This window comes from Mizuhopecten yessoensis, unplaced genomic scaffold, assembly GCF_002113885.1.
Source record: "Mizuhopecten yessoensis strain PY_sf001 unplaced genomic scaffold, ASM211388v2 scaffold10429, whole genome shotgun sequence".
In the NCBI taxonomy this organism is placed as follows: Eukaryota; Metazoa; Mollusca; class Bivalvia; order Pectinida; family Pectinidae; genus Mizuhopecten; species Mizuhopecten yessoensis.
The window spans coordinates 48,484-72,803 of record NW_018408542.1 but is presented as its reverse complement, the minus strand read 5'-3'; the positions used below and the strand labels follow the sequence as shown (position 1 = coordinate 72,803).

Sequence of the window (24,320 nt, the reverse complement as noted above, 5' to 3'; positions counted from 1 at the left end):
AGGCATTCCTCAATTTACACCAACCACGATTGTTATCGCACAACGTCCGTCCATGGTGCGCACATATGTGCGCAAGCAATGATCGTCCAGCTTTTTATCGTTCGCCCATCGTGCACACACCGTTCACACACCGTGCACACATCGTGCGCACACCGCACATCGTGTAACGTTGTGCGATCCCACAACTGTACCTCTAATGGTTCGGTTCTGATTTCTAGACAGTACCATGTAACCTTGACTCCTTGCAGTGCACCTACACAAAAACGACAACTTTTCCCTGTAGTTGCAGCTCATTTAAACTGTCAATATTGAATAGTTTTACACAGGAAAACCATAATTCATCTAAGAGAACTCAGTTAACCCTTATCTTTTTAGTAAATTTGACCAATTGTTGTGTTTACCTATTCATGATAACCAATCCTCTCATGAGGCCACAAGAACCCAAAACCAAGTGTCACCTTTTAGCATTTCTCGTGTAAAATGACTTTTGATTCTAATTGCTTTGTTATGGTAACATAGATATTCATTTAGGAATTACTATGTGATTTTCAATTTAACGCTTTACATAATTTTCAAATAATAATGAATTAGGGCATTCATTCTGATCAGGTCAAATATGGTATATCATAACCTTTGACGCTTTCCTTTGTTGCTGTAGTACAAGTATGAGTGTCATTAAGATGATTTTTGTGTGCATGCACGATTGAAAACAAAAATATCCAGAAAGTTATTTGTGAAAATATACTGATTGCAAACGACAACAGATCTTTGGCATATCAAACCGTAAGGCATATCATGATCACTATATGTATTTTTTCCTACTGCTCAAACAGGCAAGAACTATAGTAAATTTAACCTGCCTGGCAGTAGTAACCACTGGACAGGATGAGCGAGTGTTTTTAGTGGACTTTTTTCCGTAAGTTAACTCATCTAAACATCTGACTGCTTTTATATATCTTTATATAATTTACTGGTATGTGAAACTTAAATTTTTTGCCAAGTAGATTTGAAAAATCAAGGGAAAGTAGCTTTTTAGAATAAGAGGTGAGTTTTGGGGGAGCTATCTCCCTTGGACTGATGACCGCACCAACCATTAGATAGTATGCAGCCACACTTAAAGATCGCTGTGAAGTCTCTGCATGGTCTCTTTGCACCCTATTGTGAAGTCTCGACATGGTCTATTTGCACCCTATTGTGATGTCTCGACATGGTCTATTTGCACCCTATTGTGATGTCTTGGCATGGTCTCTTTGCATCCTATTGTGATGTCTCGACGTGGTCTCTTTGCACCCCATTGTGAAGTCTCGACAGGTCTATTTGCACCCTATTGTGAAGTCTCGACGTGGTCTATTTGCACCCTATTGTGATGTCTCGACATGGTCTATTTGCACCCTATTGTGAAGTCTTGACATGGTCTATTTGCACCCTATTGTGATTTCTCGACATGGTCTATTTGCACCCTATTGTGAAGTCTCGACATGGTCTATTTGCACCCTAACTCTCAACAGATAAGCTCTTCACCTCTGGAGTCTTTGATAGCTTAATAACGGAGAGCTGGTCTTACACCCCATGTAGCCATGGTGTGAGAACACTCATACCAACCTTAAGTGTGCCTATTAAATACATCCAAGTCTGATTGACCAACTTAGACCCTGTGGTTAATTTGCTTAAACAGTAAATATAGAACACCTACCTTAGTCTGACCCTCATGTGCACTGTCATCATGGGCAGCTCCCATACTCTGAAGAAAAAACAAAAGATATGCATTCAAATATAGTATGTTATATAAAATTCAAAAACAGCTTTACTTAATAACAAGAGTCCGAGGGGGTCTGTATCACTTACCTGAATATGTTTAAAATAATTTGTATGAAGTAAAGATATAACACTCCATGGTAGGTGCTGTAAGTACATATGAAATTTCAGAAAGATCCATTCAGTACTTTAGATATAGCAAGAACAAACTTCAAACCGAGCCCCACCCCTATGCCCGTAGGGCGGTCATACCCACCAATTATACAAAATTGAGTCTCCTTGGTCCAAGGATACTCCAGACTAAATAAGGATAAAATCTGTTAATCCCGATGGTCGAAGAAGGATTTTAAATGTTTAACCTCTATTTTTCCTATTGTTTACTCATCGTTTATACAAATTGGTTCCCCTTCACCCAGGGATGCTTCATACCAAATTTGGACAAAATCCTGTCATTCCTACAGAAGAAGAAGAATTTTGAAGAATTTGCTATGTTTCCCCTATTGGGCCCCTCCCTTCTGCCCCCAGGGGGGCCACACTCGCTGTTTATATGAAATTGAGTCCCTTTTGCCCAAGGATGCTCCAGACTAAATTAGGATAAAATCCCTTAATCCGTAAGGTAGAAGAAGGATTATAAAGGTTTTACCTCTATTTCTCCTATTGGGCCCCGCCCCTCAGGTCCAAGGAGGGCCACCCCCACTGTTTATACAAAATTGCTTCCCTTTTACCCCAAGATGCTCCACACCAAATATGGACCAATTCCTTTCATTCCTTCAGCAGAAGAAAGATTTTAAAGAATTTGCTATATTTCCCCTATTGGGCCCGCCCCTCGGCAGCCCCCAGGGGGGCCAGACCCACCGTTTATACAAAATTGGTTCCCCTTCACCCAAGAATGCTTCAGACCAAATATGGACCAATTTCTTTCATTCCTACAGAATAAGAATTCCCCTATTGGGCTTCGCCTCTCAGCCCCAAGGAGGGGCCAGACCCACCATTTATAAAAAAAAATGTTCCCCTTCCCCCAAGGATGCATTTGACCAAATATGGACCAAATCCTTTCATTCCTACAGAATACGAATGATTTTAAGGAATTTGCAATGTTTCCCCTATTGGGCCACACCCCTCAGGCCCATGGGGGGAGCAGACCAACGGTTTATACAAAATTGGTTCCCCTTCACCCAAGGATGCTTCAGACCAAATATGGACCAAATCCTTTCATTCCTACAGAAGGATTTTAAAGAATTTGCTTTATTTCCCCTATTGGGCTTGCCTCTCAGCCCCCAGGGGGGCCAGACCCACCATTTAAAAAAAAAAAATGTTCCCCTTCCCCCAAGGATGCGTCTGACCAAATATGGGCCAAATCCTTTCATTCCTACAGAAGAAGAAGGATTTTAAAGAATTAGCTTTATTTCCCCTATTGGGCCTCGCCAAAAATTGACATACATTTTTTTTGTTGAGATGGAGACATAATAATATTGCGGTAAAATAGGGTACATCTGTATTTTCAGGATTTAAAAAAGACATTAAATTGCCATCTTCAGTGACAGAAACTCATGACCAGGTTTTTTTCCCAGTGCAGCTGAAATGAATGCTTTCATTTTGTGCTGTCACATTTTTTATTTTTTTGTTCATTGCAGATTTGTTTACTGCATTGCGTTCTACAGATTTATAATAGACACCTGCATAGTGTTAGTCCTTTTTATTGGTTATGAGGTTTTCCAAAACCTTTGATTCTTGTGACGAAAGTGGTAAGAATTTTGATAGTTTTACAGCTAATTGGAAACTACAGACATTTATTTTAACTAGTGTTAAAAAGACATAAACAACAGTGATGATTTTATACCACTTGTGGTTTTGTTTAAAATACATCAAACAATGCTGATGATGAGAATGAAATCCTGACAAAGATACATGGACAGTTCCACTAATTGCTAATGTCATTTTTTTATTAAGAGGCCGGACGCCGGACGCCATGGCATAAGCTCACTTGGCACTTTGTGCCAGGTGAGCTAAAAATTGACAGGCTTTGAAGTTGGGCGTCTCTCCTTTGTAATCTTCAAAGGACAGGTATCAGCTTAGCGATTGGTCATTTTCTTTTTTATCTGAGACCAATCAAACAGTTATCTTTGTGCCTTCAATTTTGCCATGACATATTCCAGGGGTGCAGAGAGCGAAAGTGAGCGTAACCACTGGATATCGAGGATGGGTTACTCTAGATGAAAGAGCTAGAAAATATGCCCTGGATATTTTTTCAAAGGTCAAACAATAGGTCACAGTGACCTACATTTTACAGTTGACACTTGAACATTTCAAGATGTACTTGCCTACCAAGTCTGGTTACTCAGGTGAAAGAGTTTAGATGATATGCCCCTGACAAACTCTTGGGACAGACTGGGTGCAAACCTATAGTCCCCCACCTGAAGGAGTGCACACCTATAGTCCCCCACCCCTGGAACCAGAGGGGACAATTAACTTTGTTTATTCAATTAGGTGAACACTTATGGATGAATAAGTACAAGTACAACAGGCAAAAACTACTAAAATCTACTAATAACTGTTGTCTGAAATTATGCAAAAATTACTTGAATATACTAACTTCGTCAGTCCCCAGGCAAGTAGCTCTCTCCTCTGGTGACTTATCCAATGTTGACTTCAAAAAGCTGGCAAAAGGTTTCTCATCTGAAAGAAAATTAATAACTAGATTTAACTTGAATCATTGGCTTTACAGATACCCCTGATTGCCACACATCTGTTCCATTAGAAATAGTCTTGAGTACTTGAGATGAAGGTCAAATAGTTGGATGTTGATCTCAATAATGTCATTTCATTTTACCACATTGTGACCATCTGATTTTCACCTCAAGTCTGACATCCAACCATAATGGTAGCCAAGATATCATTCGAAAACCTATGCCTATGCTGTTTTTTAAATCAAGATGCCATAGTGAGGTTGAATTGAACCAATTTTATTACATTGTGTCTGGCATATTCTTGATAATAAAGTATGTTCATACCGACTCTGAAGTTAATACATCAAACATGATGTATGCTCCAGAAACAATTATTTTATTACTTCAAGATCAAAGGTCAAATTGAAATCATGGCGACTTCATTTTAGGATGCAATACACTACCTTCCCATGTTGTACGTACATAGAAAGCTTGATGCACATTCATGAAACATTAACCAAGATTTGCTCTGGAAACCATTATTTTACTGCTTCAGGTCAAGGTCAAAGGTCAATTTCAGGTCACAATAACCCTGTTTTAGGATGCGACACACTGCCCTTCTATGATGTACCAATGTACAAAGTGTGATGCCTGTTGGTGGCTGAGATATGCTCCAAACCAGTCAGCACAGATGGATGGATCAACAAAGCAAATAGCATATACTGTATATATAACCCAACTTTAAAAAAAAGCAGGGGGTTTAAGTAACAAGAGGCCCAAAGACCTTAGCGATCACCTGAGTTATATTATAGGTACTTGTAGCTCAATTTCATTGTTGAGATGTACAAAATGTGGAAAATAACATGGGAACAAAGTGAAATACAATACTTGTCATGTCACCAATGGATACAAACTTTAACAAGAGGCACAGATGGCCTGTATCGCTCACCTGAATATTTAAGCAGTCATAGCAAAATATTCTCATTAAATATTATATTGCACTACGAATAATACCCTCGCAAACTTTGTCATCTCCATCTGTTGAAACTACAAGCCAAATATTATTATAAGATTATCTATGCTTTTTTATTCTTCTTAAGAAGTTGCTTGACATATTTTCCCCTGTGACCTTGTAAGTAGTTCAATGTCATGTTCCTTCTCAAATTTATTAGCTCTATTCCAAAAAGCTACCAGCCAAATCTTATGAATCCATCCTTTTAGTTCTTAAGAACAAATCCTTTAAAATGTTGTTGACCTTTGTGACCTCTAAAGTAGGTTGAGGTCATTTTCATTCGCAAACTTTGGTGAGCTCCATCCCAGGAAGTCACAAGCCAAAAATTATATTGTTATGCCTTTCAATTATTCAGAAGAAGTTATTTGATGCTTTTTATATGCATATTTGACCCATGTGACCTTAAAAGAAGGTCAAGGTAATTTTCATTCTCAAACTTTGCTGAGTTCTATCCTAGGAAACCATCAGCCAAATATGAAGATTCTATACCTTTTAGTTCTTCAGAAGAAGTTGTTTGAAGAGTTTGACATATTTGACCGCTGTGATCTTGAAAGAAGGTCTAAATCATTTTCATTCTCAAACTTTGTTGGGCTCTATCCCAGGAAGCCACCAGCCAAATATGAAGATTCTATACTTTTCAGTTCTTCAGAAGAAGTCATTTAAAGAGTTTGACATATTTGACCCCTGTGACCTTGAAAGTCAGTCAAGGTCATTTTCGTTCTCAAACTTTGTTGGGCTCTTACCAACGAAGCTACAAACCACATATTAAGATTCTATAACTTTCAGTTCTTCAGAAGAAGTCGTTTTGAGTATTTGATACTTTTGACTGCTGTGACCTTGAAAGTAGTAGGTCCAGGTTGGTTTCATTGTCATACTTTGTTGGGCACTTACTTACAAAGCTACACACCACATATTCAGATTCTATACCTTTTAGTTCTTCAGAAGAAGTCGTTTTAAGTATTTGACTCTTATGACCCCTGTGACCTTGATAGAAAGTCAAGGTATTTTTTGTTTGCAAACTTTGTTGTGCCCTTACCAACAAAGCTACAGCCACATATTAAGATTCCATAACTTTCAGTTCTTCAGAAGAAATTGTTTTAAGTATTTGATACTTTTGACCCCTGTGACCTTGAAAGTTGGTCAAGGTCATTTTCCTTCTCAAACTTTGTTGCTCTCTTACTAACGAAGCTATCACCCAACTATCATGACTGTAGACCTGTCCATTCTTCAGGAGAACTCGTTTTAAGTGCTTGGTACTTTTGACCACTGTGACCATGAAAGTAGGTCAAGGTCATTTTCGTTTTCTAACTTTGTTGCTCTCTTATCAAAGAAGCTATCATCCAAATATCATGAATCTAGGCCTGTCCATTCTTCAGAAGAAGTCGTTAAAAGGAAAAGTTGACGACAATGCGCCATGGCATAAGTTCACTAGCCTTATTAATAATAATAACAAGATGCCCAGATGGCCTGAATCGCTCACCTGAATATCTAAGCAATCATGGCAAAATATTCTCCAAATGAGATCCAAGGGAATATGCCAGACCCCAATGCCAATTCTTGTAGTATGTCTGTATTACATTTTTCATGCTCAACAATTTAATGTATGGTTATGGGTTGGGGATCTCAAGCGTTTTAAAGTTATGACCTAGCTGGTTAAGTCTGCAAGGGTGGGGCAGACCCCAAGGCCATCCTGGTAGCATGTGTGCATTCATCTTTTTATACTCAGCAATTGTATATATGCATGGTTATATGGTGGGGATCTCAACTGTTTCCAAGATGTGACTAACAAACTAGGTCCCTAGGGGTTCGGTCACACCCCAGGGTCTATTCTAATACCATGACTACTTTTGTCTCTTTATGCCAAGCATTTGTATATATAGTTCTGGGGTGGGGATCTCAACCGTTTCAAAGTGATGACCCAGGGACTATGTCTCAAAGGGTGGGGCCAGACCCTAGGACATCCTGGAAGCAAATGTGCATGCTTCTCTTTATACTCCACAGTTGTATATATGGTTATACCATGGGGATCTCAACCATTTCCAAGTAATAAACATTTTTTGGCCCCACCCCTTAGCACGGAGGGGGTCAGCCCCACCATTTGTACAATCTTAAATCCCTGCCTCCATGAATGCCTCTGACCATATATGATCAATATCCATGGCATAATTCTACAGGAGAAGACGTTAATAGAAATATAGCCAAATTGCCCCCTTTTGGACCATCCCCTTAGCCTTCTGGGGGTTTAGTCCAACCATTTGTACAATTTTGAATCTCCACTACCCAGTCAAATATGGTTGATATCTATCTCTTAGTTCCATAGAAGAAGTCGCTTAAATCAATATAGCACAATTGCCCCCTTTTGGCCCTGCCCCTCAGGTCCCTGGGGGACCGGCCCACAGTTTATATAAAATTGGTTCCCCTTCACCCAAGGATGCTTCAGACCAAATATGGAACAAATCCTTTCATTCCTACAGAATAAGAAGGATTTTAAAGAATTTAAAATTGCGATGTTTCCCATATTTGACCCCACCCCTCAGGCCCCTCGGGGGCCAGACCCTAGGTTTATACAAAATTGGTTCCCCTTCACCGAAGGATGCTTCAGACCAAATATGGAACAAATCCTTTCATTCCTACAGAAGAAGAAGAAGGATTTAAAGAATTTGCTATGTTTCCCCTATTGGACCCCACCACTCAGGCCCCTATGGGGCCAAACCCACGGTTTATATACAAAATTGGTTCCCCTTTACCAAAGGATGCTTCAGACCAAATATGGAACAAATCCTTTCATTTCTACAGAAGGAGGATTTTAAAGAATTTGCTATATTTCCCCTAGTGGGCCCCACCGCTCAGGCCCGTATGGGGCCAGACCCACGGTTTATTCAAAATTGATTTCCCTTTACCCAAGAATGCTTCAGACTAAATATAGAACAAATCCTTTCATTCCTACAGAAGAAAAAGGTTTTTTAAAGAATTTACTATGTGTTTCCTATTGGGCCCCACCCCTCAGGTCCCTCCGGGGCCAGACCCCCGGTTTATACAAAATTGGTTCCCCTTCCCCCAATGTAAGTATGCTTCAGACCAAATAAGGAGCAAATCCTTTCATTCCTGCAGAAGAAGAAGGATTTTAAAGAATTTGCTATATTTCCCCTATTTGGCCCCGCCCCTCAGCCCCAAGAGGGGCCAGACCCACCATTTATACAAAATTTGTTCCCCTTCCCCTAAGGATGCTTCTGACCAAATTTGGTCAATATCTACTCAGTCGTTTATGACTAGTAGCGATTTTTATGAAAAGTTGACGGACGTCGGATGATGGATGATGGATGATGGACGCTGCGCCATGGCATAAGCTCACTTGCCCTTCAGGCAGGTGAGCTAAAAAGACCCCCCGGTTTATACAAAATTGGTTCCCCTTCCCCCAATGTAAGGATGCTTCAGACCAAATATGGAGCAAATCCTTTCATTCCTGCAGAAGAAGAAGGATTTTAAAGAATTTGCTATATTTCCCCTATTGGGCCCCGCCCCTCAGCCCCAAGAGGGGCCAGACCAACGGTTTATACAAAATTGTTTCCCCTTCCCCTAAGGATGCTTCTGACCAAATTTGGTCAAAATCTACTCAGTCGTTTATGACTAGTAGCGATTTTTATGAAAAGTTGACGGACGTCGGATGATGGATGATGGACGCTGCGCCATGGCATAAGCTCACTTGCCCTTCAGGCAGGTGAGCTAAAAAACATAACAAAAACAATAGGTCTAATCACAAGAAGTTAAAAGCCCTAATTAGATATGTTACGTGTTCTATGGCATTCACACTATGCATGTACAAAAAACTGTACTTTCAATGATAGTATATTACTGTAACAGCATCCATGTGCACTGAATCTCACCTATAAACTGGATTTTCTCTTTGTTGTTAGCTAGGGCATGTACAATAGCCACAGTTCCACATGCATTACCAATAGTCTGCTTCACGAAGTAGGTTTCAGATTTTGAGTCCTCTTCAAATGTCCCAATAGGTGTGGCTTTTGACTGTGAAAATCACATTATAATAATAATAATAATAATAATAATAATATACAACATTTGATATAGCGCCCTATCTAGCTAACATAAGCCACTCTAAAGCGCTTTACAGTACATAGATATACAATTTTATACAGTCAATACAATTAGCATATATATTAATCAATACAATATTGAGGAATTCGCAGGAGCTGCCTTATCAGGCGCTAACTACTAGTCCTATGCCACCTGGCTAATATCTCCCTATGTGTGTATGCCTGTTTGTGTGTGCTGGAGATGTATTGTGTTGTTTGTAGTGGGACCGTGCTTCCAACGGTATCATTTATATTGCCACCTCACTTGAATGCTACAGCACAGATACCGCAACACCCACCCCAGACCATTTTATACTCCACCTGGGTTGTTGGAGTTGTGTGGGCAGGAAAAAAACACTTTCTCTAATATTCCATGCGTACGGCGACTTCGGGGATCGAACCCCGGCCGCCTGCTTGGAAGGCCGGAGTGTTAACCACTCGACCAATTAATTGAGTTCAGATGATTTGCTGTTAATTTCATGTACAGTGCTTCATTCCCAAAGGGAAATAGTACCTGTATTATCTTTTTCAAAATTTCAAGCTTGAAATCATATAACAAGAGGCCCAGAGGGCCTGTATCGCTCAACTGGATATCTAAGCAATCATGGCAAAATATTCTCCAAATGAGATCCAAGGGAATATGCCAGACCCCAAGGCCAATCCTTGTAGCATATCTGTATTTGATATTTTATGCCCAGCAATTTTATGTATGGTTATGGGGTGGGGATCTCAACTGTTTCCAAGCTGTGACTCAGAAACTAGGTCCCTAGGGTTGTGGCCAGACCCCAGGATCAATTTTAATATCATGACTGCATTTGTCTCTTTTTGCCCAGCATTTGTATATATAGTTTTGGGTTGGGGATATCAACCGTTTCAAAGTTATGACCCAGGGGTTAAGTCTCCAAGGGTGGGGCCAGACCCTAGGGCCATCCTGGAAGCAAATGTGCATTCCTCTCTTTATACTCAGCAATTATATATATGGTTATATGGTGGGGATCTCAATCATTTCCAAGTAATATTATTTTTTTGGCCCCACCCCTTAGCCCGGGGGGATCAGCCCCACCCATTTGTACAATTTTGAATCCCTGCCTCCCATGAATACTTCTGATTAAATATGATTGATATCCAGTGCATAGTTCTACAGAAGAAGTCGTTTGTAGCAATATAGCCAAAATGCCCCCTTTTGGCCCCGCCCTTCAGCCCCCTGGGGGGTCAGCCCAACCATTTGTACAATTTTGAATCCCCACCACCTAGGGACGCTTCCAGTCAAATTTAGTTAAATTCCAATCAGTGGTTAGGAAGAAGAGGTCGTTTAAAGAAATTGTTGACGGACGGACCGACGACAGACGCCACAGTATGGCATAAGCTCACCTTAGTCCTTCGGACCCGGTGAGCTAACAATGCAACATATAACATCTAAAATAAAATTAAGTATCAGAAACAAGATTGTTTTAGTCTTATAGATGATGCTTTAAAATAAAAATCAATATTTCTAAAAAATTCCTTTCTTCCTTTCTTGATTACAGCACCACAATTATTCCAAAACCAATGCCTCAGGCAGTTGGCTGCATTAAAAACAAAACAGTGAAAATATCCCTGTATATATTCTTGCGTAAACTATTGATGCTGTTTAAAATATCAAAATGAATCCGGCAAAACAATTAATTATCTAATCAAGCGATCCAAGAGGGATCTTGGCACCCACCATCATCTTCTGCTCTTCTTTTCCCTTATCAACTGGCCATGGGTGAATTATTAAACAAGTCAAAGTTTCAAGTCTCTTTCACACACTATTTACAATTTCAAAATCACACTTTCATTACAGAACTCATTTTCATTTGATGATGGTTTAACATGCTGAAAGAAAATTCAATATGCACCACTAAGGACCAAGAGGAAGCTACATTAGAAATAAGAGAAAGATTCCTTCAGAGCTTTCTGAGAAATAGCGTAAGGATGGATAGACCAGAGTACATGGGCTTTTACGGTAAAGGCTATTGGATAAGAAATGGTGAAGTTTTCAGGTCAGTGGTTCTAAGTCCAAAATAACTGTACATTTGATATTACTTAAAATATATGAATATATTACACAAATAAAATTACAGTGCATGTATTTTATGATTTAGCCACAGAGTTGTACTGCAGATAGCTAATTTCCTCTCTCTTGGATTTGTAATCAACATGCTTTTATGGAAAAATTGTAGAGAATTATTTTCTTGGGATTTGTTTCCGAACATGTTTTTACAGCAGATAACTAATAGCTTAATATCCCTAGGGTTTGTTATAAATTAACATAATTTACTGTACTCAAACAGCATATTGGATGTAAAGAATACATTTCACCTGTACCAGTGAGGATCAAACGCACATAATTCAGCCTTTCATTCCATTTTCAATGATTTACTTATATACCAGGTAACAGTTAGAGTAACATGTGACACTGAACCTGCATTATACTTTAAGAGTAATGTGTGTATGATACTGAAGTTACCTTTTCTGTAATTGGGTAGAGCAACATGACAGCCACGACTGGTTGGGAAACCATCGCCAGTAGATCAGGATCCAATCCATAGATGTCCTGAAACTGCCATTCTGTAGGGACACCCAGTTTAGCTATATACTAGAATAATAGAAATAAACCATTATAAAAACTTATCTTAAGGTGTTTTTTTGTTCGTATAAAAAATTGACAAAAATACTCTGCCTTTATTTAACATCAGCATCTCTGTTACCTTAAAGCCCTCGAGATGAGTTCTTTCCTTAAGGTGGAGTGCATATGTATGTAATCCTGGTAAAATACTAGCCACTTCTGACTGGCTCGACAGCTAAGAATTTCTCTTTAACTTATTAAGTTGAGCATCAGACTTGTAAAACAGAGGTCCTGGGTTCCATAGTTGAACAAGCATCAAAGTCATCTCACTAAAGTATTGTGCAAAATTTTGAAATGACAATTATATCAAACACTGTCTTTTGGCCCTTGTTAAATTGCTATCTTGATCTTCTAGATTATGTGGAAACTTTTTAAAAATTCTTCATTTTTGAAAACTTAAGTTTTTTGAGTAATTTGGAATCTAACAAATGTTAACTGAAGTGGAAAGTGAAGCACCTTATCAATAGTAGGATGCATGTGAAAAAAAAAGCAGGCTTATAGGTCAAGACATTTTACACATCATTTTCCTATAGAACTAATGAAAAATATTTTGAATGTACACATCCCTCTCCTAAAATATTTTTGACATTCTGCCTCCAAAACCAAACCAATGCATCATTTCTTTTGAACCTGGAGTAAAAACTGAACAGATCAGATATTTAACCGGGTTAAGTGTTTATGCGAGACGTTTTAATGATTAGTATGAATTCAGGGGTGCTACAAAGATTCAATCCTTGGCATAATTAATGTACATGCATACAAAGATTCATTAAAATCAAACAAAATCTAAGCAAGTTTTCTTGCGGAAACTGAAAATTGATCAATGTACAATGCTGATTGATTATGGACGAATTTTGCTGAAGCTTTCAACTTAGCCTCAGTCTTTATTTTATGTTCACACTGATTTCAAAATGAATGATTTTGCCCAGCAACAGATTCAAGTATATTATACAAAAAAAATACAGGTACATTTTGTCAGAGACGTATATATTAAAAAAAAATGGGTAATATTATGATTAAAAAATCATACTATACTATCGAAACAAATGTACGAGCTTCGCTCTCTCCAGGCCATGCCTGAGTCATATTAAAACAACACTATAGAACAACGTGTTAGCAACGTTTGGTTATTAGTCAAGGAGACACAATATTAACTGATATTATACTATAGAATAATCTTGAAATAATATGACATCTAATCCTGTTTCCATATTCTTTACATACATGTATAGAGGTCTAGTTGCTATGAATATGCAATAAATTGTTTGTCTTTAAAATGTAATGAGATTATATTATGACTCAGACTCAGGTACTTGGATAACTTATGATAACAAACACGTCATGTCAAATTGTCTGCAGCAGCATCTGCAGTACTGTCTTCATTCCAAGAGTTGCTTCCCTTTGAACGTCATCGGGACCACTCACCTTATTCAGTACCTACAAAACGAAAATAAAATAAAATATAATAAGGTGAAATCAACACAGACACTTATGTATGAGACAACAGGAAACATTGTGTTTACTTACGTCAGGGTTTGACTCTAACGGTATCCATCTCTGGTTTTCGGCCATATTCGCTTCTCCTTTGCTTTGCTCACGTTGGTAAAATTTGCCGGTCTGCTAATAAATGTCCCACAATGCAGCGGTTCGGACTTCCGCCGTATTAGCTGCACGTGCAAAATCAATATTCACTGGTGCGATTAATGAGAAAATTTATTATTGAAATCGATTTGTGAGCGTGGTTTTGCGTTATTCAACACAAAATGCATTTTTTTTAGTTCTCAATGATTGCACGGTCGAAAAAACAACATCCCATTACGTCACAAAATGGCCGCCTGATAAAAAAAAAACACACGATCAGCTGTGAAACGTTTTGTACTGAATTGGCACGTATGAACCGTTATTGTGCTATATGAGGATTGCTGATGCGTTGAACGGTAACTCATTTTAACAGTTATATCTACTTTTACACTGATTATTGACACCACGTCATTCAACAGGTTTTTTCGTCGTCTTTATTGGTTGTTTATTTTTCACCGATAACGTTTCTGTGATTTCCAAAGAATGAAGTGGAGCTATAAAAAACATTATGTTTATATATACCAACATGCAATAGTCGGAAAACAGATATCAAACTTGAAATTGTATCGTACCAAACTCAATGACACTTTGCTTGTTTGCTAACACTTAGACATGGAAATATTGATTTTACAGCAGTGATGGTTAACAATTTTTGCTGACCTGACGCTCTTTACCAAAGAAAGCTAAATTCAGGATGTCAGTTGAAGAAACCATGGCATCACGGAGAAATACCTTCATTGTCATGTATCTGGGCAATGCCATACTGGACAGGAGGTATCCTCCTCAGTTTGTCATGCCTTGGGTAATGGCAGAGGTGAAGCGACGAAAAGAAGCATTCAAAGAGATTCGTCTGGATGTCATGACCCACGTACTTCGAGCGACTGGGTGCCTTGACAATACTATCGTCTTTGAGCATACCTTGCCATCTTTGTCGAAGTTTGCTAAAACCCATCAAGATGCATGCTGCTTTGCCTACCTGACTCGTCATGATCTTTACTGTGATTACGAGTGTCATGTTTTCCTGGCTCACAATGAAGCTATGGTGAGTATAATTAAATATGCTGTGCTAATTTGTTGAAGGGACAATTCAATTTGGTGAAGAAAGTTTTGTATCACAAAATTCTTCATGATAATATATAGTTTGGTACGTACTCCTTAGTAATGAACAATTCATGTCGAGAAATTGACAAGAGACATTTTTTTTCTTGGCATTCTTAATATATATCAGGTCCAGTACACTCTGCCGATTGAGCTATATATATAGCTATAAAGGCCTATATAGCTATATACACCTATAAATTATAGCTGTATTGAGCTATATTTTCTCAGATTTCAAATTTCATTATATTAAAGCAAAGTCGCAATAATTATAATATAAGGTTTATGGTAATGTTGACTACAAAGAGCATACAGTTAGATGTTTATTTTCATTTTTCATAAATGTAAAATTTCCGATTTTTATACATCATTATTTTTTAAAACGAATCCTTATATTTAATGTCTTTTGTTATTAATCTTATCATACAATCTTCTTTTAAAAGCGACTTTGTTTCGTTTTCTTTAAAAAAGAAAATCACTTGAAAATAGCTCAAAAGACCTATTTCAGATAGGTCAATAGAGCTATTATATATAATTATAGGTATTTACAGCTACAATGTATATAGCTCAATCAGCAGAGTGTTCTGAACCTGTATATGTAATGAAGAAATCAAGAACTGTACAACCATACGTTTTTTAGCGGCAGCTGTCCGTGAACTTCTAACTTACAAATATGTTCTTCTAGCAGTGGAGAATAGGTGAATTAATTCTCGCTTTATTCAGCTATGATATAATTAAGTTCTTTGGAAAACCAGTACTTGGATTTATTCTGGATCAATATCATCTTCCAAACAAGTTGAGTGATCTCAATCATCGTTAATATAAATGATTAATTTATTTCACGTCGAAACTTACTCGTATCATTCTATGTGCAGTTTGAAATTCTCCCTCAAAACCCTCTTCAGCTTGGGTTTAACCTGTTTCTCTTTATTTGAATTGATGCGACTGTGAACATTGCTCAAATATATATCTCATTAGATTTATATAATAATATGACACTTATAATTGTTGCTTTCGATGAAGTGTAAATTCAAAGTGACAAAAAATGTGTTGTGTGCGAAAATCAGACTCACTGACACTATGTTGTCATTTGCAGTGAGTATTGTTTATCTCTCACTGAAAGGCCTGGATATTGCGCTATTTCGGTCTTAGCTATGTTTATCACCAGCTTTCCCAAAAGAAAAACTGACTACACTGGACATTGGCTTCAAGTCATGTCATTATCAACTACGTAAAGTTTCGTATAGAGGTATATATTGTCAGTGTCTAATCAATTTTAAGGGTGTTATTTGACTAAATAGCCCCTTAAAAGAGATGCATGATGATGAAAAATGATAAAAACAATAATGCCTAATTCAGGTGGTATATTGTTTTTGTACATTAAATAGATCATACTTAAAAAGATATATTTTTGTATAGCCCAGCATCATTTATCATAACTTCGAACTATATGGGTCTATCACTAAATACTTTGCACTTTTAATGTTTTAAGAATTTGAATGATGCATCATTTGACCCTGACCAGGTATCAAAGTTTATACCTTTTACTCAAAAACAATAACTCATGACTGCTGACATTGAATTTGATGGGGAACCATTGACAAAGCTCTCACAAACAACCCAGGACGAGTTGCGCAATATCATCATGACCTCATAATCCAAGTCCTGGGAGCTTGATCCACTGCCTACAAATTAAACCTATTAAAGCAATCTCTTGAAGCACTGCTTCCTTTGATTACCTCAATCATGAACAAATCATTGGCTGAGTCAAAGGTTCCATTGTGTTTCAAGTAGGCACATGTTAGACCATTGTTGAAGAAGCCTAGCATATTAATGGAAAAGGAGGAGTTGAAGAACTACCGCCCTGAGTATCAAATCTGCCTTTTTAGTCTAAGATCTTGGAGAAGGTTGTGTCCCGGCATTTAGAGGTTCGATCATCTCCATGCAAACAGTCTTCATGACAACCTGCAATCGGCCTACCGCATGGGACACTCTACTGAGGCGGCCCTCCTACGTGTACATAATGACATAGCTTTTGCATTGGATAACAAGTGCAGAGCGGTGCTTCTTTTGCTGGACTTGTCAGCTGCATTTGATGTCATCGACCATGGCATACTTTATAAACGTCTGGAGTATACTCTTATGGAGTGACTGATACCGCACTATGCTGGATACAGTACTCTTATCTGAGTGAACGACGATGACAGGGTGTTGCCATCAGATCTACCACCTCACATAACAAAGTACTAGAATTCAGGGTTCCTCAAGGGTCAGTGTGAGGACAACGAAAATATTGCCTGTACTCCAAACCAATTGGAGAGATTTGTCGTCGTCATAGCCTTGCTATCATTGCGGGGCGGGCCGGGCCCTGAAGGGGGAACTTAGCTAAATTTGCTTTAAAACGCATCTCCTCCTAAACACCAGAGAGGATTTCAACCAAATTTAGTCTGAAGCATCAGTAGGGATTGGCAATAATTTACCTAAATAAATGAGGTTGGTTTGACCCCTGAGGCCAGGGGGTAGGGCCCTAAAGGGGAACTTAACTATATTTGCTTTAAAACGCATCTCCTCCTAAATGCCAAAGAGGATTTCAACCAAATTCAGTCTGAAGCATCACTGGGGGAGGGCAATCATTTCTTAAATAAATGAGGTTGGTCGACCCCTGAGGCCATGGGGGCGGGGCCCTGAAGGGGAGCTTAGCTAAATTTGCTTTAAAACGCATCTTCTGCTTAAAGCCGGAGAGGATTTCAACCAAATTTAGTCTGAAGCATCACTAGGGGAGGGCAATCATTTCTTAAAATAATGAGGTTGGTTTTACCTCTGAGGCCAGGGGGGCGGTTCCCTAAAGGGGAACTTAGCTCAATTTGCTTTAAAACACATCTCCTCCTAAACGCCAGAGAAGATTTCAACCAAATTTGCTCTGAAACTTCATTGGGGGAGGGCAATCATTTCCTCAATAAATGAGACTGGTTCGACCCCTGGAGCTAGGAAGACCAGCCTAAAGAGGAAAATTATCTAATATTAAAGCTTTAAGACGCTAATATGGATCCCCTAATAGCCTGAGTGGATTGTACAAAATTTGGTCAAAAACATTATTGAGGAAGAACAAACATTTCTTATTTGAATGAGGTTGATTTGACCCCTGCGGTTCTAAGAAATGGTACAGCTAGATTATCATATTCTATGGTGTAGTTTTCATAAATTGTTAAAAATTGGTTTCTGGGTTTATAAAAGCTTATAGTTGAATGAAAAGTATTGTTTAATTACACCCTGTAATATGACATATTACGTATTTCAAAATCTGTTAACATGGCAACTCAATGGAGGCCTCTGATTAGTCGAAAGTCAGATATTGTGGTCCCAGTTGGGTTAGAATATAGATCTTGTCTGGTTTTGAGGAAATTTCATATAAAGATGTACTAATGCATTCAGTTGTAATGACTTAAATATAAAACCAGGTGAGCGAAAGGTCCAATGGACCTCTTGTATATATATATGTTACTCAGTGATATTTTGTTTATTTGGAGCCTCTCTAGAAAAGTGCACTAGAGCCACAACCTGAGTTCCGAGTGACTGATGCAGACAAAATGATGGCACACAAATATCATCGTCACGATTGTGTTATTGTCTATTTATGGAAAATGAAATATTTATCGCCCTGCGGTAGGGAAACACAATTCTTTGTTTTCCCTTGCTCAAGTGAAACATGGTTAATGGAGGGAAAACAAAGAATGTGTCTCCCTATGGCAAGGGCAATAAATGAATAATGTAATTCCCCTTAAATGGTAAAATGTGTTTGAAGGGAACGAAACAGTCCCTGTAATGACATTCATTTACCATTTGAAAAAGTTGTTCAGATCTTGTCTGCAAAAAAACTACAAAAATCACTGTTCCATTAATGCTTTTCCAACATCAAATTCATGCTTAAGGAAATCTACAGATCCCACATATTTATGTCAGTGTATTAATGTCTGTTTGAATGGAGACCTAAATCAATATAAACACATCGATCTATTCAATTTTAATTGCTTGAGCCAAAACCAATTATTAATTGCCTTAGTGTTGGTGTTGAAAAGCTAGTCAACAATAAACCTGCTACTCACATATAAGGCAGATAATCCTGGAAGACAGTACTAATAAGTTTGTACTTTTTTCCTGAATTTAACACATGGTTAGCTACAATGTATGTATAAACCTTGGTTCTCCCGATGCTGTGGCTCTTGTCTGCTGTGCATGTTTAGAAAGAAAGCAGAAATGTAATGAATAAACAATGTGTTTGTTTAATAATCTTCATTAACTTGAATAGATTTTGTGTCTGTTGTGCACACGTCTTTGTTGGATCAATATACCATTAAGTAGAAGGCACCAATCTGCCAGTGTGATTGCATGTAAAGTCAGCTACATCCCAATACCTTTGATACAGTCTGGAGGTCATGTCAGCCAGCCAGCCAGACAAGGCCGTTAACCTTTACAAACTGTCTTTTGTACAAATATATTAGGCTTCCCTAGAAAATTTGTGCCAAGTAGTAGACATCCGATTGATTTCTGATGACTTGACACTTAATCATTTATTCTTATCACCCTGTCAGATCTCAGGATATATCAAAATGTATACCAGTATATGTACTACTGTACTTAGACACTCAAATGGATGTGAGCAACCCAGTTGCATTGTAATTAATTGATATATACTAGCGGAAAAAAGAAACTGTGCATGCCTAAAATGTGTTATAAAAATAAATGTGTACGATGTAGAACAACAAGGTTTTTAGGGACAGTTTATTTGCATGGAGCCTATCAGACTGTTCAAGAATGCTTGTGGGATGGCATTCCAGATCTGTACCAACGCTGCAGGCAAATCAGCCAACGTCACCGGTTGATTAGGTAATGCCCGTAATCTGCGTTTCATTTCATCCCAGATGTGTACAATGGGCGACAGATCGGGGGATACAGCAGGCCAGGGCAACACGTCAACATTCTGCTGGGACAGAAAGTCCATAGCGACACGTGCTGTGTGTGGCCTGGCATTGTCCTGCTGTAGCGTAATGTGATGTTGCTGCCCTTGCACGAATGTCTGGATCTGGGGACGTGGGTCTGGAGGATCTCGTCACGGTAACGTAGCGCGTTCAAATTCCCGTTAACAAAAACCAGAGGCGTTCTCCCGTTGGCTGTGATGCCGCCCCAAATCATAACGCTGCCTCCGCCGAAAGAACGTCGTTGTACCACACATGCGTCACGGAAACGTTCTCCAACACGACGATACACTCTGGAACGGCCGTCACTACTATCCAGGTGGACTCGCGACTCGTCCTTAAACAAAATGCCTGCCCAATCCCGTCAAGTAAATCGCAGATGCCTTCTGCACCAGACCAGACTTGCTACACGATGACGTGGCAGAAGAACTGGGCGGATTGAAGGACGTCGCGGACAAATAGCTCGTTCACGCAATCGGTTCCGTACAGTTCTCAGGCTTATTGGTAGCGACCCAAGGATTGTCTGTGCAGTCAAACTTGCCTTTTGGAAGCGATTATTCAAATGGACAAGCCGAATATGGTTGTCCTGTTGACGTCCTTTGGACGTCCCGCACGAGGTCTATCGCCTACGTGGCCAAACTGTTGATGTCGTCTCTACAAATCCCGGATTGTGTTTCGATGGACATGAAAACGTGTAGAGACAACGGCTTGGCCCATACCAGCTTGAAGCATACCTATAATCTGGAGGCGGGCATTTTCATTGCGCCTCGGCATAGCATTAATCACAAATTAAAACATTATAATGCTGTTTTTACTGTTCACTGGTCTCAACAGAATGACCCAACAGTTGAAAAATAAACTTTCATTGTCGAATTGGATGGTTGGACGAGAAAAATGTGCAAACTGGTCAACGCCTATAGAGAGCAAACTGCACGAGAGAAACTGTCAATGACACACGGATAGTGTGTATGTGTCATACTCGGTCATGTGTGTTAATGGTAATACATGTTCTATAACAATTCTCCGCATGCTCAGTTTCTTTTTACCGCTAGTACGTATACATGTAGTCCAACTCAAAATCTGTATATCTTTTCAATTTCTTCTTGTCAAGCGTTATATAATTATAGTAATTTTTAACATGTGCTATTAAGCTTTGGGTTCTTGTTCTATTTTGAGAAAAAAATGATTAAACTCATTATTAGCTCAGCTGACCAGAAAGGCCAGGTAGACTTATGCTGTGCCAAAATGTGGTGCAGTGTCTAGCCTTAAGTTTCTTTAAAACAATACCTATAGTCCACAGCATCTGAAAAAAAAAAGATTTAATTTGAGGAGTCACAGGGCTTTCAATAGACCCTTAAAGTATTTTTTTGACTTCCAAAAATGAGCTTTGACTCTTTGCTTTGAAAGGATATATACATTTGACATGTTTGATTTGGCTCTGCAAATTTGAAGGATTTTTTTTCTTCTGAAATGTTTAATTTAAATGCCAAAATCTACAGTCAACTGATTGTTTTCTCCTTAAAGATGTGACATGCTGATTTTCAGTTTAGATTTTATACATTTTGTTTAGTTTATTTAATTTTGATAAGGGACTTTGGTTAGCTCACCAAGCTTATAGGGAGTGGAGATAAACGATCTGTCAGTTGCATTGTCAGTCAATTTTTTGCCTGACAACCATTTTTGTCAAAACCTTACTTCTCTTAAATTTACCGGTATGTAAATTTTCGTACAAATTTGCTATGTTTCATCCATATGACCAGAGAATCAAATGTATTACAGAAGTGTGGGATCCCCCTGAGGCTTCAGGTCTGTTTCTAGGGAAGTTGGTGGATTTCAGTTCTGAGCTGTGCAATTCTTTTTTCTCCTTAGATACTTGTTCGGCTTTAGCCAAAACTACATTAGCATTTAATATCTGTAGAACGAGGAAAACAAATATGTATAAATTTGCTGTATATCTCTTGGTGGGTTGAGAGGTAGGGTCAAAATATTGCGAATTTACATGATTTGATCTTCAAAAATCTACCTTCTAATTATAAAGGACTGCAAAAATTGTAACCACATTTGGTTTATAACATTACTTAATATGAAAGTGATGTAAATTTTATATACACAAATATATGTGTATAAATAAACTTGTTGTGACTCTTGGGGCCAGAGAGATAGGTGTAAGCTTAAGAAAGGCCCAAATTTGGACGTAAATTAGCAATTTGGTCTTCAAAAACCTGCTCTTCCTGAATGACGGCATGGACTATATAAGAACATATTTTTACTGAAAAATCACTTAGGCATGCTAAGGCAGTCATTTGTTCTAAAAATCATGTTGTAACCATTGGGAGAATGTATGGGCCCTAATAAATGATTTTTTGTGTAATGCTGTACTACCGGGTACATACAAAAAATTTACCCACTTTATAACCACTTACGTGAAATGATGTTTTTAAAATTGATGTGAAATTTTGATGGATGAACAGCTTTGGAAATACAAGTGATTTACTGCATCCTGAAGTAATTCGGACATGGAACGAGAAACAGATGCTGATCAGGGAAACATAATGTACTATCACATGGCAATCCTTAAGTCAGATGTATATAACAGACTCAATATGCCAAGTAAACAACATAATCATCTTTTTACAAGAAGTACCCATTAACAGTATGTAATGCCATTATAATGTAGCTAAATATGTATATGGTATGTATTTCTCTGGTGTCTAAGCAGAATTCTAACAACAAAAATTGTCTTCAGATCCACAAATATATGATATTCTTAAAGCCATGAATTTAAAAGTGCTTGACTGATCCTGTATTACATGTACGACTGAACAGCTGTTTGTAACATGTCATGTTATGTACGTAAATCTACATGCTTACCATAAATACACTTAAATTAGCAGTTACTCAGCTAATTTAAATAAAAAAAACAAAACGTTTGTATAGATCTGTTAGATGAAAAACCTTTGGGTTTCAGTATACATGTACATAGCTATTTTCAAGGTCATTATATAATTATACACTTTCACAGCGATATTCTTGAAGTAGTGTTTTAAATCATAATTAATAATTGGTTTGTAATCATAAGGAATAAACCGATCAATGATCGATTGCATAATCGGTTCGTAATCTAATGGGAGTGAATACCCAAATGAAGTGAGAACATGTATTACATCAATACACAGAGTTGTTAACTATACTCTAGGTTTCGTTCTTTTATAATGAATGCATTTCAAGCAATTTTTATGCAGTTTTATCAATCATGTACAAATGCAGTAAAAAACAAGAATATGTGACTTTCAATACTTTAATTTTTACATTTAAAACATTTAACACTTAGATTTTAATGAAGAACTGATTATATTGATAAATGAATTTGTAATCGATAAATTAATATTGATCGCATTAAAAAAGAAACCAGTTATCAGTATTCTTGGTCTTATCTAATATATTTTGCCATTGTGAAAGCATTTTATAGCAGTTTGCTTGCATTAAAAGCTCAAAACTGGTTTCGAACCAGAGGTGGTCTTTTATAGTTAATTGATAGTTAATTGCATTTGGAGGACAAGTATGTGGTGGTCTCTATAGAGGGGGATTAACTTACAGGGATGGTCTCTATAGAGAGGGATTAACTTACAGGGATGGTCTCTATAGAGGGGGATTAACTTACAGGGATGGTATCTATAGAGGGGGATTAACTTATAGGGATGGTCTCTATAGAGGGGGATTAACTTACATGGATGATCTCTATAGAGGGGGATTAACTTACAGGGATGGTCTCTATAGAGGGGGATTAACTTACAGGGATGGTCTCTATAGAGGGGGATTAACTTACAGGAATGATCTCTATAGAGGGGGATTAACTTACAGGGATGGGCTCTATAGGGGGGATTAACTTACAGGGATGGTCTCTATAGAGGGGGATTAACTTACAGGGATGGTCTCTATAGAGGGGGATTAACTTACAGGGATGGTCTCTATAGAGGGGGATTAACTTACAGGGATGGTCTCTATAGGGGGGATGAACTTACAGGAATGGTCTCTATAGAGGGGGATTAACTTACAGGGATGGTCTCTATAGAGGGGGATTAACTTACAGGGATGGTCTCTATAGAGGGGGATTAACTTACAGGGATGGTCTCTCAAAACTGTGTACATTATAAATAACATGTCATTTGTTGAGAGTTCTGGAATCCAAGTGCTTTCCCCTAATATACACAACATGACAAAATTACAAATTGTCTGATATATACAAAAACATAGATACTGTAGAACACTAAAAATAATTATGTATGTAACAGAGGTCATTATTTTATTTCAATGCCTCTGCTAGGAGTCGAACCCTAGACCTCTGGCTTACTAGCATGCAGTGTAGTCTTATGCTCTACCGAATGAGCTAAAGAGAAATTCTCCCTAGCCGAGTCGGTGGGAAGCGCCTTGTATTTTACCAGGGTGACATACTCCCCCTCCAGTAAAGAACAGGTCTTTTAAAAACAAGTT

At 38.2% G+C, this 24,320-nt stretch overlaps 2 protein-coding genes across 3 annotated transcripts in view; one reads left to right on the top strand and one right to left on the bottom strand.

The window, feature by feature from the left end:
* Window positions 1–13,829, bottom strand: part of LOC110460547 (ubiquitin carboxyl-terminal hydrolase-like) — a 62,785-nt gene extending 48,956 nt beyond the window's left edge. Inside the window, exons 1-6 of the mRNA XM_021513512.1 lie at window positions 13,705–13,829; window positions 13,603–13,614; window positions 12,019–12,147; window positions 9,318–9,459; window positions 4,349–4,431; window positions 1,694–1,741 (exon numbers count right to left, since the gene is read on the bottom strand). Of these exons, the coding sequence (XP_021369187.1) occupies window positions 1,694–1,741; window positions 4,349–4,431; window positions 9,318–9,459; window positions 12,019–12,147; window positions 13,603–13,614; window positions 13,705–13,749 (459 nt within the window). The 5' untranslated portion in view covers window positions 13,750–13,829. The remainder of the gene's footprint in view (window positions 1–1,693; window positions 1,742–4,348; window positions 4,432–9,317; window positions 9,460–12,018; window positions 12,148–13,602; window positions 13,615–13,704) is intronic.
* A 182-nt stretch (window positions 13,830–14,011) lies between these two features.
* Window positions 14,012–24,320, top strand: part of LOC110460549 (TBC1 domain family member 4-like) — a 55,097-nt gene continuing 44,788 nt past the window's right edge. The window contains exons 1-2 of one of the 2 annotated variants that reach the window (XM_021513517.1): window positions 14,012–14,114; window positions 14,395–14,800. In XM_021513517.1, coding sequence (XP_021369192.1) covers window positions 14,453–14,800 — 348 coding nt within the window. In that variant the 5' untranslated portion in view covers window positions 14,012–14,114; window positions 14,395–14,452. Of the gene's footprint in view, window positions 14,115–14,391; window positions 14,801–24,320 lie in introns of both variants that reach the window. The other variant, XM_021513516.1, reaches the window with a different exon arrangement.